This window comes from Canis lupus, chromosome 14, assembly GCF_003254725.2.
Source record: "Canis lupus dingo isolate Sandy chromosome 14, ASM325472v2, whole genome shotgun sequence".
Classification (NCBI taxonomy): Eukaryota; Metazoa; Chordata; class Mammalia; order Carnivora; family Canidae; genus Canis; species Canis lupus.
In genome coordinates, this window is record NC_064256.1 from 51,836,861 (window position 1) to 51,852,595 (window position 15,735).

General features: G+C 37.0%; 1 protein-coding gene across 3 annotated transcripts in view; it reads left to right on the forward strand.

The window, feature by feature from the left end:
• Positions 1–15,735, forward strand: part of ZNF277 (zinc finger protein 277) — a 108,847-nt gene that overhangs the window by 77,703 nt on the left and 15,409 nt on the right. For 2 of the 3 annotated variants that reach the window (XM_049093433.1, XM_049093434.1), the window contains exons 5-8: positions 6,269–6,360; positions 9,481–9,591; positions 11,621–11,753; positions 12,179–12,288. In XM_049093433.1, coding sequence (XP_048949390.1) covers positions 6,269–6,360; positions 9,481–9,591; positions 11,621–11,753; positions 12,179–12,288 — 446 coding nt within the window. The remainder of the gene's footprint in view (positions 1–6,268; positions 6,361–9,480; positions 9,592–11,620; positions 11,754–12,178; positions 12,289–15,735) is intronic. The other variant, XM_025464676.3, reaches the window with a different exon arrangement.

The following is a 15,735-nucleotide window of genomic DNA, read 5'->3' on the forward strand; positions in this document are numbered from 1 at the left end:
AGTTGTTAGTGATAAATGTATCGATAAATTGTAGTATTTAGTTACCTTAGTATATATTTTGCCTTTGTCTTTGGAGGAGATGATAGCAAATTATGTCCCTCATTGCCAGGTGTTATTTGGATAATATTCTGACAATCCTCCACCCACTTATCCAATCAGGGCTAGACAATTGGTGACACCTTACTTAAAATTTAATCCATGCTAAAAATTATGACCATGGTAAACAAAATACAACTTTAGAGACCAGTAGTAGTGTCAGAAGGATGGAGTGAGGATTAAAAATTATTTTTTAGGGGATTTTTTTTGTCTAGTTTGTGGCTATTCTCTTGAGTCATTTTAAGAAATAATTAAATGACTTGCCTTGCAAGATCCAGTCCATGTTTAGGATTATGCAATTTCTATGAGAATATCAGCCCACGTATTTCCTCATTACCTCCTAAGACCTGTGGCTCTACATCCAAGTGAGAGCCAGAAAAGCAACATTCCAGGTGTTTTACTGGAAAGACAAAGTCCAAATTATAACAACCAATATTTATAAAAACCACATTCAGGAAAACTTTTTGAGTTCTATAGTTTTTCTAGATAGTCTTAAACTTTCAGCCTCCAATCAGGAAGAGGCAGGCATCTGTACTGTATCCCAGCAACCCTCACCCAACCCATCTGCACTTCACTGAGTTTGGAATGTACTTTAGCATGAGAGTGAACTTGTTTTGAGGATCGTTATGAGAACAGTCCATGTTGTTTAGTCTATTCCAATTATATTGTCCATTATATCACATTATATACCTATTGTCAATGACTTCTAGCTCCCCAGAGCTAAGCTAGACTTCAAAAGCACAGTCCTCCACACAAGACTGTCCTTACTTTAATACCAGCCAGAAGTGAGGAGACCTTCAGGCCACCTTCATTTGTGACCAGCTGGCTACAAATTCGGGGGTTCCCACTACCCCACAGCCTCAGAACTCAGGAAACCACTGTACTTAGGATTATAGTTTTGTTATAAAAATAGATACATATCAGAATTAACAGGAGAGATACATAGGGAGAGGCCTAGCAAAGTCCTAAACACAGTTTCCATAGTCTCTAGGGATCTGTTGCCCTCCTAGCACATCAATATGTGACAATACAGAGTACTGCCAACTAGGAAAGCTGACCTGAGCTTTGGTGTCCAGCTTAATGATTGATTGCATCATTGACCATATAGCTGAATTCAGCTACCAGTTCTTCCGCTCTTTCTGAGGTGAGACTGATGTGGCTCAAAGCCCTAACTCACTGACCACGTGGTTGGACTTTCTGGCATGGCAGCCTCCATCCTGAGTTATCTCATTAGCATTAGCTATCAGGGGCTGTCAAAGGGCTCACCCTGAATAACAAGGACACTAGCCACTCGAGAAATGCCAGGGGTTTAGAGGTTACCTCCCAGGAATAAGGACAAAGCCATCACGAACCCCTGTCTGATCTGTTTCCCTTATCTAGGAAAGCTGATAGCCAAATTTGGGGTCCATCTTTATGTTTGAATTTGTGTGTGTGTACTTATTCATTCATAGTTCTTATTTTTATTTTTTAATTTTCAATTTATGTGTCCATCCTACCTAATACTTTCTTTCTTTTACTCTCATCTTTATGCTGCATTGTTTTATAGCTGCCTGAAATACTTACTGGGCCAAGGAGGAGGTGTAAATGAAATAATACCAAAAACCTCAGAGAAAGTAGGGAGCAGGAGGATAGGAGGTCATGCTGTCTGCCTTTGGAGGCTTTGGGCCACCACTCTGACTTTAGTAGGGACATACTTTGTGTTCTCTATTGAAGGAGCTCAGCTGGGCTTCTAAACCAAGAATGCCTAACAGGTTCTGCGGTGCTGCTGCATGTGATGTCAGATTGGGAAGGAACCTTAGGAGTGTGTTTTTTGTGCTCATAGTCACTCATACAACCATTCAATCCAGAAACTGTTGTGCATCTGTTGTGTTAGTATCTATAGAATGCTTTTAGTATCTATAATTAATAACATCAGCTTTAAGTTTTACTTCCTGATGGTAACGCAAGCTGTCTCCATTGGATATATCATTCTAAGCATCCGTTTCTGCTTTCCTGTATACCACTACTTAACTAAATTGAGATTTTTCTAAATTGCTTTTTCCTAAATTGCTGATTTTTATAACTTTCAGCCTAACTCACATTTCCATTTTCTACCTATATATGTCAATCCCCTATGACTATTGAGTGCCATCTGCTCTATCTGCTGTTTCATTAATGTTTCCTCTGCCTTCGGCTTATGAATAAAGATGAAAGACTCTGCACTGACCCTTTTGCTGCCATTCTTGACATTTTAAACCAATTAGACAAAAAAATACAGCTTGTTATTATGACTCCTTGCCTAATACATAAGCTGATCTTGTATTCTTATAACTGTGGTTTTTATCCATGCCTATTTTGTAATGAAAATTCTATCGGATTTCATCAGATAAGTTTGAGAATTTCAAACATATAACATCTGTGACTTTCTCTTCATCCCTCTATTCTATAAATCCGTGAATAAAAGCTAGTGTGCCTACCCAGCATGGGATTTTTTTTTTTTTTTTAGAAAAATAAAACCACAAAGCTGGTGGGCTTTGATTTATACATCTTTGTGTTGCTTTCTATGATTGTCTGTTAATATCATATTTTTTTGTTTGAGAGTAAGTTAAAAAATGTATGCTTGAACTAATCAGATATCATGCTTAACAAAAGAAAAAGGAAAGAAAAGAAAAATGATTTTTCTTGATTGACTTCTGCTTTCTATTTATTTCATTTATATAAGACTTATCTTATTTTAAAATTATCAAGCCTAGGAAGAGCAGAGAATCTGAATAAAACTAGTCCTTGTGTTCATTTTTCCCGGAAGAGCAGAGAATCTGAATAAAACTAGTCCTTGTGTTCATTTTTCCCGGTTATGAAATTCTTCCCAGATTTGTTAATATTAAAATGAGAAAAGTTTTATGCAAATGAAATAAACAGAGGAAGAAAGAAAGCAGAGGTGGAGCAACAAATGGCTTAAGTTGCTCCCCTTGGAGGAAGATCTGGAACGAAGTTTAGAAAGAGTTTGTATTGTAGACAAAAGGCAGCTCTTAATGGAATGAACTTGGGTAGAAATTAGAGTTGTTTGGGGCCTGCAAGATCAGGAATGATGGGAGGCACTCCAGAGTTTTTGTCTCTCTTATTGTGGTTGTCGATTGTGCAGGTAAACTAGCTGAGAGTGCACAGTACCCTGCCATCACCATATGAGAGAGAACCCAGAACAAAACAGCCTGGTTTTAGTTAACTTGCCATTAAAGTGATTTTGCTTGTTGTCCTGTCTATCCCATGCTGCCTCAAGTATACCAAAGTGTAAATTAGGCTCTCCTAAGAAGAATTTATATCATTTCTAATGTTTACATTGCACATTTTGCAATATAGGGTCAGTTGATTAAATTTGGCCAAAGAAAACCTTAGATGGCTTAGTATCACTCTGGTTTAGATTCACAATTGTGTTTGCGCTGAGCCAAAACCAAGGAGATTATTAAGGTGAGTAAGATTTTTCTTTAGCCAAATGGATTAGATCATCACAAACTTGAGAAATGTGAGCCAGAATGGTGACTCTTAATAAGCACTGAGTCTTGTGGACCGAAAACAGGAGCAGGCCGAGAAAGTACATGCTCCGTTTTACTGTACCAATAGAGATAGGATTCTTTATCAAGAGCTTTGTTGGCTGGGTTTTTGTTTTTGCTAACAAAGTTGTTGATGTAGAGCTCTGAAATGTGTTGTTTTGTTTATTTTGTCAAACTGTGCATGTTTATAAAAGTTCAGTTTCCTTTAACAACACCCCTTTTCTTTGACTTCTGTCCTTTTCAGTTTTGACATAAGGTTCACTTAAATTCAAAAAGCAATAATTAAGATGGTCTGATAAATCCACCGTAGCCCTTTTAATTTCTCTAGCTTTTATCTATCCACTTGCTACCAGCATAAAGCTTTGGCCTTCATAAATTTAAAAGTTCTTCTATTTCTTTTATATTTGCTGTATACCTAAAGTGTTGAGCAAGGTCTTTTCATTCTCCATGTCAGAACTCCCAACGTATTCCAGTGCTATAACCTCTGGAATCTCTACTAAGCTTTACAGCCCTTGGAAATTCCTCCAGCAGGACTCATAGAGTCCTTCTTTATACATGTACAGCTCAGTATTTAGACAAAGATCCAAAGAATCCCAGTACAGGTTTCTTGAGCTCCCTCTCTTCAGCTCTCTTCTCTCTAGTACCTTGTCTCACAAAGTGTACTCACTATAGTGTCCTGAACTCCAGGCTGTTTTCCCCCTCTATCCAATGAGGTATCTACACCTCATTTCGGTTTCACTTCCCTATGTTGCAATTTGAAAAATACCACCCAGCAGAAAACTAGCAGTGTATTATTTTCTTCTTTCATGGATCACAACCCTGAACTGTCTATTATACAATGTCTGAAAACATAAAAATATACGAAGCAAGTTATTTTATGATAGTTTTCAGGGGAAGGGGAAGTGTGATATCCATTATTCCATCATGGTTGAAACCAGTTCATTGAATTGATTTTTATCATGGCAACCTTAATTTTGGTTCTTCAAGTGGATTAGTATTTCTAGATGTTTAGTGATACATTTCCAGAAATGCCACATAGAATTTATTACACTTCTAGGTAATTATTTCATTTTATGCTATTCTATAAATATTCACAGAAAACAGCAATAAACTTTATAAAATTCCTTTTTTGAGCTCCATGTATACGAGAAGCTAGAGAATAGAATGCCTATTATAAGAACAGCATAAAGACTTTCTTTTAACTTCAAAGAATTTTCAAATCCCTTCAGAAGACAAGGCAGACAAACAGTTAACAAATATGATGGTAATAAACCATGGAAATTGGCATTGGCTGGATAACAATGATATCCAACATGTAATGACCCATGCACAATTTGAACTCTTTACATAAATTACCTGAGTTAATCCTATAAACATTTCTGTGAGATAATATTTCCATTCTCATCTAAAAAGTGAAAAAACTGATGGGGTGCCTAGGTGGCTCCATCGGTTAAGTGTCTGTCTGCACAAGTCATGATCCCAGAGTCACAGGACTGAGCCTCCAGCTGGGCTCTCTGCTTAACTGAGAGCTTGCTCCCCCTCCCCTCCACCCCATGTGTGCGCTCTCTCTCTCTGTCTCAAATAAATAAAAAATTTTTAATAAAAAAACTGATGATTAAAAATGATAAAATATTGAGTAGCACTGAGGGCCAGAGTTCAAATCCAGGTCTAGTGTTTCAGAGCCAGAGCTTGTAACTCTTTTTTGTTGTTGTTTTTTAAGATTTTATGTATTTATTCATGAGAGAGGCAGGGACACAGGCAGAGGGAGAAGCAAACTCCCCACAAGGACCCGGATGTGGGACTCAATCCCAGGACCCTGGCATCACGCCCTGAGCCGAAGGCAGACACTCAACCACTGAGCCACTCAGGCGCCCCTCGTAACTCTTTTACAGTAGTCTGGAAATGGCTGCATGATAAAAATGCAAATCTTAAGTTACAGGTTAAGATTTGCAACAGGCAGAAAGCAAAGAGAAATAAAATGACGTCAAAAAAAAGATTATATGCAGAACCACCCTGATTGGAGCAGGTGTTACCAAAGCGTATTTAAAATTATTTACGTTGAAGAATGATAATTGTGTAGGAAAGCAGTGTTCGGAAAAGTTTGTCTGGGAGCACAAAGAAGGATGGATGTGATGAAAAAGAGATTGAGATCAAGGAGACCCTCTAAGAGACTTATTTATAGTAATCCAGTGACTGATTAAAAACTGGACTCGGGGTGATGGCATGGGTAATGGAGAGAAGTCAAAAGATGGTTCAAGTGAAAATTTTATAAGGACTTGATTATGAACTAAACTGGCAAAAAGGGGCAAATCAAAAAGCCCAGCACATTTTTGTTTGAGGAAGAGGCTGAGGATGGGAGTTAGCTGACAAAATCAGGAGGAAAACCAGGATAGGGAAGGGTGCTGAGACCCAGCTGACTGAGTTTTCTGCATAGCTCTCCAAATGGATTGTCTGTCAGCATTTTACAGTGTAGACTTGGAGTTTTGATTCAAGGACAGATATGGAGAAATTTGAAATGTTGTCAGTATTCATATATTCCCCCTTGTGCTTCTTCCCCAGATTCCTCCCATCCAGACTATAACATTTTCCATTAGCTAACTATACATTTATTAAGATAATATCAAATATCTGTTTCTACTTTACAGAAAGAAATTCTGGAACAACAGCAGCAAGAAAGAAATGATAACAGTTTTCATGGTATTTGTATGTTTTGCAATGAAGAATTTTTCGGGAACAGGTTTGCCTTTATTCCTGTCTTCAAATATTACTTTCACCTGAAAACTCATCAAAATGTTCATAATGGTTATTTAAATTAAGTTCTGTGGATTAGCTCAAGATCCTTTCATGTATCAGCAGTAATTTTTTTTAATATGCCTCACATCAAAGATGGACTACAGTTCCTCTAAACAGAATGAGGAAAAAATTTCTTATTTTCTTCTTTCATTGTTTTACCAGCTTTTATTTAATTTCTAGTTAGTTTACAGTGTAATATTAGTTTCAGGTGTAGAATTTAGTGATTTATCACTCACATGCAACTCTCCAGTACCCAGTGCTCATCATTATAAGTGCCCTTCTTAATCCTTGTCACCTATTTAAACCATGTCCCCCACTGCCACTCCTCTCCAGTAACCATCAGTGTGTTCTATGTATATAAGAGTCTGTTTCTTGGTTTGCCTTTTTCTTTAAATGCCAACAATAAATTTGTGTTTAATGTCATAAGACTTTTGCAGTTGACTGGTAGGCAAGACCATGTACAACAAACTACCACAGACACACCCTTCTATATTGTTAACTCTAAACCTTTAGAAGTTTTTGATGTTTCACTTTTGAATATTAAAAATGATAAAGCTCTAAAAAGAAAAAAACCAAAAACAAAAACTGAGGTATTGATAATTCTTTACCATTCCCAACTGGGTCCTAAACCAGCTGGCAGATTATGATTCAGTTCTAACACTAATTGCCCAGAGTTAGCATTAGGCTCTGCAGATTAAAGGGTATCATCCCCAGCAAAACTGCCTCCATTTTAGATACCAGCCACAAGTTCACTTGACCAACTGGCTAAAAATTCAGATTCTCACCAGTAACTTGCATAGTTCAATAATTTACGGAATGACTCACAAAAGTCAAGAAAGTAGTATGACTGAAGTTTTGTTATAAAGGAACAGCCAAGTGAAGAAATTGGGAACAGCTAAATGAAGAGATACACAGGGCAAGTTCTGGGAGGGTCCTGAACTCAGAGCTTCTAAGCCCTTTCCCCCGAGGAATCAGGACACGTCACCCACCCAGCACATCAAGGTATTCACCAACGAAGAATCATCACTGAGCTTTGATGTCCAGAATTTTTAATAAGGCTTTATGACATAAGCATGATTGATTCAGTCATTGAACTTAATTTCCAGACCCCTCCTCTCTCTGGAGGTCAGGCTGGTCAAAATCTCTACCTTCTAATCATGTAGTTAGTCTTTCTGTTGACCAGCCCCCGTTGTAAAGCTAACTAAGGGCCTTCAGTGAGTTGCCTTGTCAGCATAACAAAGTTAATCCTATCGCAGAGAAATTCCAAGGATTTTAGAAGCTCTGTGCCAGGAACCAAGGACAAAGACCAGACAGATTTCTCATTACACAGCATTTAATATTACAAATGTACATCACTTAAATACAAGTCATAAAGTTGTAACCCCTAGGAACTGGCAACATAAAGTGGACAATCAGAAAAGTGTCATTTTTCTGCCCACTTGAAAAAAGGCAGTCTACTGTATTAAAAAACCTACCATAGTAACTGATACTGTTATCTGAAAAACAATAAGAAGAGGGTAGCTACAGATACAGTATTAATTTGAATTTAGAAAAATGGTTTGGTGGCAACACAATGTTTAAAACACTGATTCTTCTGTAGGGCAATTGGCATAGAGAAAAATCTGTACCAAACGCACTGTGAAATACTTGGTTTATTCAGAGTTATCAGCAATAAATAAGTGGCTAGCCCAAAGAGCATATTAACTATGTGATTAATAAATGTGACTCCTACATAGTCAAAAAACATCAACATTTTCATAGAGATGGTTGCTTCATTTTATTTTCTAAAAGAAAAAAATAATAACCCTAAAAAACAGTGATTTGAGGGCCAGCTGAGTGTCTAAGTAAGCTAGATAAACTGTATAATGTGTCACTGTGTCAGTGGTTTCTGTACCACTAAGTTCCCCAAAACTGTCATCTTTATTTTATGAACTAAAATAATAAAGAGAGTGCCTGGCTCGCTAAGCCAGAAGAACATGCCACTCTTGATCTTGGGCTCCTGAGTTGAAGGCCCATGTTGGGTGTAGAGAATGAAAGAATGGATGAATGAATGAATGAATGAATGAATGAATGAATACACACACAAACATACTAACTAACTTAAGGAGCACCTGGGTGGCTCAGTCGGTTAAGCATCTGCCTTCAGCTCAGGTCATGATCTCAGGGTCCTGGGATCAAGCCCGCAGGCTCTCTACTCAGTGGGGCATCTTTCTCCCTCTGCTTCTGCCTCTCCCCCCTTCTCATGTGCACTCTTTCACTCATGCTCAAATAAATGGATAAAGTCTTAAATAAATAGATGTTAAAAAGTAATAAATAAAAATAAAGTTGTGATAAAGACCCAATCGAATAATATATTTTACACACAGACATTTTGCTAGGTAAAACTTAGATAATTTAAAATTTTCCTTTTGGAATAAACTAATCAACAGGCTGCCATAGGTGTATTCAGGTTATGGTACTTGGATGTACTTAGATGTGTTAATTGTGGGTTCCAGGTCTCAGATAGTGAGCTGATTAAATGTCTTTGATCCCAGGACATGCAGTGCAGGGCGTATTTCCCTTTGGCAGTTGTCCCTTCCTCCTCACCAGAATGAATTGGAAAAGTAGGCAAAGCACAGTTTATTTAACAGTTTAATTCATTTATAATGAATCATCTATAGATGAATGAATTCATCTATAGAGTATATTCCTGTCCACTAGCAGATAATGGAATGCACTTAACCCACCTTAAAGAACTGTTGTGATTGTGTGTATACTTAAGTACTTGATAATGAACCAGTCTTTTATAGCCCAAATGTGTGTTTTAGTGTTTTACCTTTGCATGTACTTTTGATTAGTGTTATCATTATAAAAATGCTATTCCAAGAGCACCTGGGTTGCTCAGTCAGCTGGGTGTCTGCCTCAGCTCAGGTCATGATCCCAGGGTCCTGTTTCTCCCAATCCTGCTTCCCCTGCTTGTGCTCTCTTTCTGTCAAATAAATAAAATCTTTTTAAAAAATGCTATTCCTGACCTGATTTGTTAGATGGTTCATAAATAATATAAATTGCTCACATTTGTTCCTAGATCTGTTCTTTTAAACCACATGGCCAGAGAACATGCTTTCAACATTGGATTGCCAGACAACATTGTAAACTGCAATGAATTTCTATGCACATTACAGAAAAAGCTGGACAAGTAAGTATTTTTTTTCCATGAAACACAACCTGAAGCGATTTTAATTTTGGACTCTATTGGGAATTTTTTTTAATTGTCTGTTGTGAACTTTTTAAGATTAATCTAGCAGAAGTAATTAATAAAATTACTTCTCTCCATCTGTCCTGGAAATAGAACAGGGGCATCTGGATGGCTCAGTCAGCTAAGAATCCAACTTTTGATTTCAGCTCAGGTTACAATCTCAGGGTCAAGTCTGCTTGAAAGTTTCTCTCTCCCTCTGCCCCTCTCCCCTCCCCATGCATGCTCATGGGCATGTGCTTTCTCCCTCGCTCTCTCTCTCTCTCTCAAATAAATAAATCTTTTTTAAAAAGAAATATAACATTACTAATTCCCTTGAATTTTCATGTGTGTCCTTCCTCAGTAGTAGCTCCCCATTTCTTAATTTTGTATTGGTAAATCATTTGCTTTTCAGTATAATTTTTAACATATTTAATAAATATATTGTCAAAATGTTGGCATTATTCAGCTTTATGTGAGATATTACATACTCTGTGCATTCTTTTACCTTTTAGTATTTATTCACATTTATATATCATAGCATTCCATTTTTCCTAAGGTCATATTGGGGTGACTGTGGGTATCTAGAGCTTAGCCTGTAAAAATAAAGAAGGAAATTCTCTAGGTCACAAAAATGGCTTTCAAAAATCTATCCACTTTTCTCTCTAGGAGAGGGACCAATATTTTTTCTCTCAAAACCTAGGAGTTCTTTTGTTTGTTTTGTTTATTTCTTTTTAAAGATTTTATTTAGAGAGAGAATGTATGAGTAAGGGAATGAGCAGAGAGGTAGGGAGAGTGAGAATATCAAGCAGACTCCTTGGTAAGCATGGAGCCTGACACGGGGCTTAATCCCACCACCCCAAGATCATGACCAGAGCCAAAATCAAGAGTCTGTCGCCTAACAAACTGAGCCACCCAGGTGCCTATATATATATATACATATATATATATATATATATATATTTCTTTTCTTTTTTTTTTTAATGAAATCTCAGCTCACAATATTGGGAACAATAACATTACAAAAGAAATATTAAATGACATAGATCACTTATTAAAAGTTCTGAGTTCAAATTCTGGTATCAACACTACATTAAAACAAGTCCTTTCACGCTTATTAAATGATACTTCATTTATAAAGTAACAATTGTACTTTCTATCAAGATTAGCATAATCTTTTTTTAGCATAATCTTTTTTTAATGCCATAAATTACTTGCTGTAAAAGAATATAGTTATTTCTGTGACACAAGAAATGGTTAAAAGCATGTTTAGTAGTGATGACAAAAGAATTTGAAATTGAAACAACTGATTTCACTCATTTGAGAGTTTTCATGTAGAAGGAGCTTAGATATAATCTGTGTGACTCCAAAAAGTGGAACTCTAATGACTGATAGGGAGAAGTGATAGGCAGAATCTGCTCTCAGACTTAGGTTAGGAAAGACATTTTGTTAGTAATATGTTCGTTTTCGCTAGAAAATGAATGTCACCAGAGCAGACCAGTAACTTGACCAAGTCTCACAGCCAGTATGTACTGGAACTAGGCATTAAACCCTGCAAATTAGTCACAGCATATACCAAACCATGGACTAATTTGTTGCACTCAATGGAGGCAGCCACTGCTAGTTACCATAATTGAAGAACATACTTACATTTTCATTTTTAGAAGAGATAATTTGATTAGAAAACAAAATAACTTTTGGATATTAGCTATCTCTGTCACAGCATGAAGTAAGTACATAGCCAAGTTGGCCAATGTAGCCAACTACAAAATAAACCAAGCAAAATAAATAAATAAACAAACAAACAAACCAAGCTTGCATCCCACAAAACTGAATGAATGAAGTAAGACAGGTTCTGACAAGGATGTCGTATTCCACTTGAAGATTCTGTGTGACCTAAAATAAATAATCTTAAGACTTAAAAATTAAGGACTTCTGCAGCAACTGTCCAAGAGACTTGTGTATTTTGTCAGAGTTTGTGTATTTGTTTTAGCTTGCAGTGCTTATACTGTGAGAAGACCTTCCGGGACAAAAATACACTTAAAGACCATATGAGGAAAAAACAGCATCGGAGAATTAATCCTAAGAACAGAGAATATGACCGATTTTATGTCATCAATTATTTGGTAAGGCTTCCTCTTCACAATTTAAAATTTGATTGAATTTCCATAGACAAAAATCCTTCTAAGGGCTGTCTAATATTTAAACAAGCAATTAGTATAAAGGTCAAAATGTAATCAAGGGACACTTCCGAGCAATGATTAGCTTCAGAATGGTTAGTTTACAGAACATAACTTGATTTGATTTGTCTTTGATTTGCCAGATGTTTACACAGTAAAAATGTCATTTCTCTAGAATTCATGGTGATCTGGCCCAAAAAAAATAATAACAAATTGAAAGCATTTGGATATCTATACACTCCTTCCCATTTGTTCTATTACCTTGAGTCCATAGATATCTATATTCCAGTAAAAAAAAAACCATCTTTTGACCTCCAGATATGCTAGGTATTCTATGCTAGATAACTCTTCAAAAACCAATCTCTTCATAGGGCACCTGGGTGGCTCATTTGGTTGGACATTTGACTCTTGATTGCTGCTGGGGTTATGATCACAGTGTTGTGAGATCAAGCCAGGCTCACGCCCTGGGTATGAAACCTGGGTAAGAGTCTTTCGCTCTCCTTCTGCCCCTCCCACTCCCCTTAAAAAAAAAAAAAAAAATTCTCTTCATTCCTCCCTCTCTCCCCATTAAAAAAAAAAAAAAAAACCTTATTATCCTCCTTGGCCAGCTTACCTTTGGTGGAAATTTTAGAGAAAACAAGTCATTTCACTAGGCAGAAGGACATTGATTTGTTTGGCTAATAGAATGTTATAATGGTGTTACCATGTCAAGGGTTTTAAATACATTGAAAGCCTTCCTTGCCCAGAAACTTCAATACCATTTGCTGACCTTTTTGGTTAAGAAGATTTCCAGTTGGAGGCAAGTATCACTAGGCGGACATCTAGAAATGTAAGAGGAGAAGGAGTATCTAGGTGTCAGTCCATTAAGCATCTGCCTTTGGTTCAGGTCGTGACCAAGGTGCTGGGATTGAGCCCCACTTCGGGCTCCATGCTTAGTGGGGAGCCTGCTTCTCCCTCTCCCTGCTCATGCTCTCTCTCTCAAATTTTTAAAACCTTTAAAAAGAAAAGTAATTTAAGAGAGGATTTTGTCTGACACAGTGACTGGAAGTGCTATGGGTCCTGTGCTACTGCTGAATTTGGGGTGTACATAACAAAGGTGAGAATCCACTCGTGTAAAGAAAAGGATTAAGTCACTCTCCACTGGAATTAGTAGAAAAAGAGTTGCTTCTGACACTTTACTTAAGCAAATGGAAACTATTTTTTTCCTCTCAATAGGAATGAATTAGAATCCAAACTCATGGCCACAGAAGACATAACCATATTATCTATTGGACAGAAACAAGCATATCCAGAAATATGTTGGAAATCTCAGCTTTGGGGTAGAATTTTTGTCTGTTCTAACTAATCCTTTTAGCGTTAAAATGAAATTCCCCTTGAGAACCAAGTTTGACATGTGTTTAAAGATTGACTCTAAGAAGTTGCCATGATCTGCTACAAATGTTTTACAACCAGCTTAAAGGCAAAGGCACTCTTGTAATCCTTCAATCTTCTCTTGAAATCACTCAGTCATTAATTCCTAGAACAAACGCCGCTTCAGGGCCCAGCCAAATCCAGTGGGGAGTGGACTTTAGTGTTAGCTCTAAGAAATATCAGCTACTGCAGAAAGCTGTGGAAGCAATTTGATAGTACTTCCTTCTGGGGATCTTTTAAAATAATATTCAAGAGCTTGGGACAAGCAGAACATTATATATATAGCTGGAGGTATTCACCTTTAGAGGAGACTTCAAAGGGACTGTTCACTCAAATTCTGCTGGTACTTTTAGAAAATTATGACACTTTATTCTCTGGGCATCAAGTAGTATGTCTGTCAAAACTGAAATTATCTGCAAGGACCAGCTGTCTCTAGATGAGTGTGCTAGATTATACTACCCACTGAGTGCCCAGATACGATGTGGCATGAATCATAGCTTAAGAGAAGTGTTTCAAGAGAATATAAGGACTTTAATAATATATAAAATGAAAATTAAATCATTTTAGGAGAATATTGATAGAAATAATTTTTTCTTTTAACTGGCAGCATTTGACTAGTTGCTAAGTGTCAGGCACTGTCTTGGGTATTTTCTTTAAGTCATTTACTCTTAACCATACCCATAATGTCACAAGTTTTATCATTATCCCCATTTTATAGATTTGGGAACGAGGCACAAATCTTTTCCCAGAGTCACATAGTTAGAGCAAGGTACTTCTTAACCTCTCCGTGTATCAATTTCCTTCAGTTTTTCCTCGGTTGAAATAAGGTACCTACCTTAGTTTTTTAGTTGGTTTTTGGTCAAGTAATAGTGATGAATTCATAATGATCTATTCACCACCTCCTGCCTGTTCTCTTTTGTACCAGACTAGAAAGTGAGTCAAGGTCAAAGTAAAGCCAACTTTAATAAGCTCATCAAGGGCTCTGGACCCACAACTTTAACCGTCTTAGCCCTGTATGCTTTCCTACTGAGGTAATAGCACACAAGAAGAATGAATTAAAAAACAAAACCTAAAATGTATTATGATTAATCTTAGCATTTTGGAAATGATGTAAACTTACCTTAGAAAAGAATTAAAGAAGCTAATAAAGTCTCTAAAGATGTTGAATTGTCCTCACATAGAGAAGTGCTTACCAGAAGTATCAACCTTAATACCATCCTGAGTATTATAGATAAAAGGTATAATAATACATGGAATGAGTATATAAAAGACTGTTCCAAATACTAGTATGTGTAATTAGAGGAAAATGTGAGATTGCTTAGCATTATTTTAGTTTTCGTTTAGACCCCACTAATGAAAATACCTATTATTTCACAAAAATATTTAATATGAAGAATAAATTCTAAAAGTTTACTTAAGCAATGAATAATGACATTGCTTTAGTTTTAAAAAGGGGGGAAAAAAACATGGAGAGACACTCACTGTGTATTCCTCTGAGGGAACAAGTGACATGAGCAATGAATGTGGGCCAGAGAAAAGAACTGTTATACTAGCTGTCAGGCTCTGCACATCCATTTCTCACGTCCTCTTCCCTGCTTCACTTTCATTGGCTTCATACATTCTACACACATTTGAGTGCCTTCCAGTACTAGATGCTGGTGGAATAGAAAGAAAAATACTACAGACCAGGTGATTAATTTAAGTCACTACTCCGAGAGTTTAGAGGTTGGTATGAGAGAGGGACATGTAAGCACATAATTCAGCACCTCGGAATAGGGTGCACAGAGTTAATGCTTGGACCTCTCCTGTAGCAGATACGTGCCCACAGAGTTCCTCACATCCACTTGGAATGGAATCTCCAGGCCAGCAGTGATGGCAGCATCCAGGATATTCCTGGCAAGATGCACTCTCATAGTCATCAAAAGTGGGAGAGTTAAGGGACAGAAGCTGTTTTTGACCCTTCTCTGAGCTCGGCAAATTGACAGATTCCTTTTTCTTCCTTAGGTGAGATAATTTCTGTATTTAATAATTAATATGTTTAATAATTTTAGAATAGTAACAGACTTGTAAATACATAAAAAGTCACTATGCATACTCTGGATTACCTACTACAGATTCTTTCTTTGTTTTCTCACAAACAAGAGGAGTCCGGGGATAGTGGAGATGGTCAGGGGGACAATTTCCCAGGCAGTTTCACATTCAGATGCCCCTGCCTCAGAGGGCAACACACCATGTGCATGGTGACTGAGCTACCTATTCCTAAGGTGTTCATGTTTCAAGCCCTGAGTTTTCCCTAAAGGAAACTATTTTTGCAGTGGTGTTACCATTTTTTATTTATATTTTTTATTCTTAAGATATACAAAGCCATTTGTAACAAAAGTAAGCTCTTCACCTGTTTTTCATAGCTTTAGTATAGTTCTTTCTACTGAAATTATTTATATTTAAAACACTTTTTAAAAAGAAAATTTTATTTATTTGAAAAAGAATGGAGTCAAGTGGGCGGCGCAGGGAGGGGCAG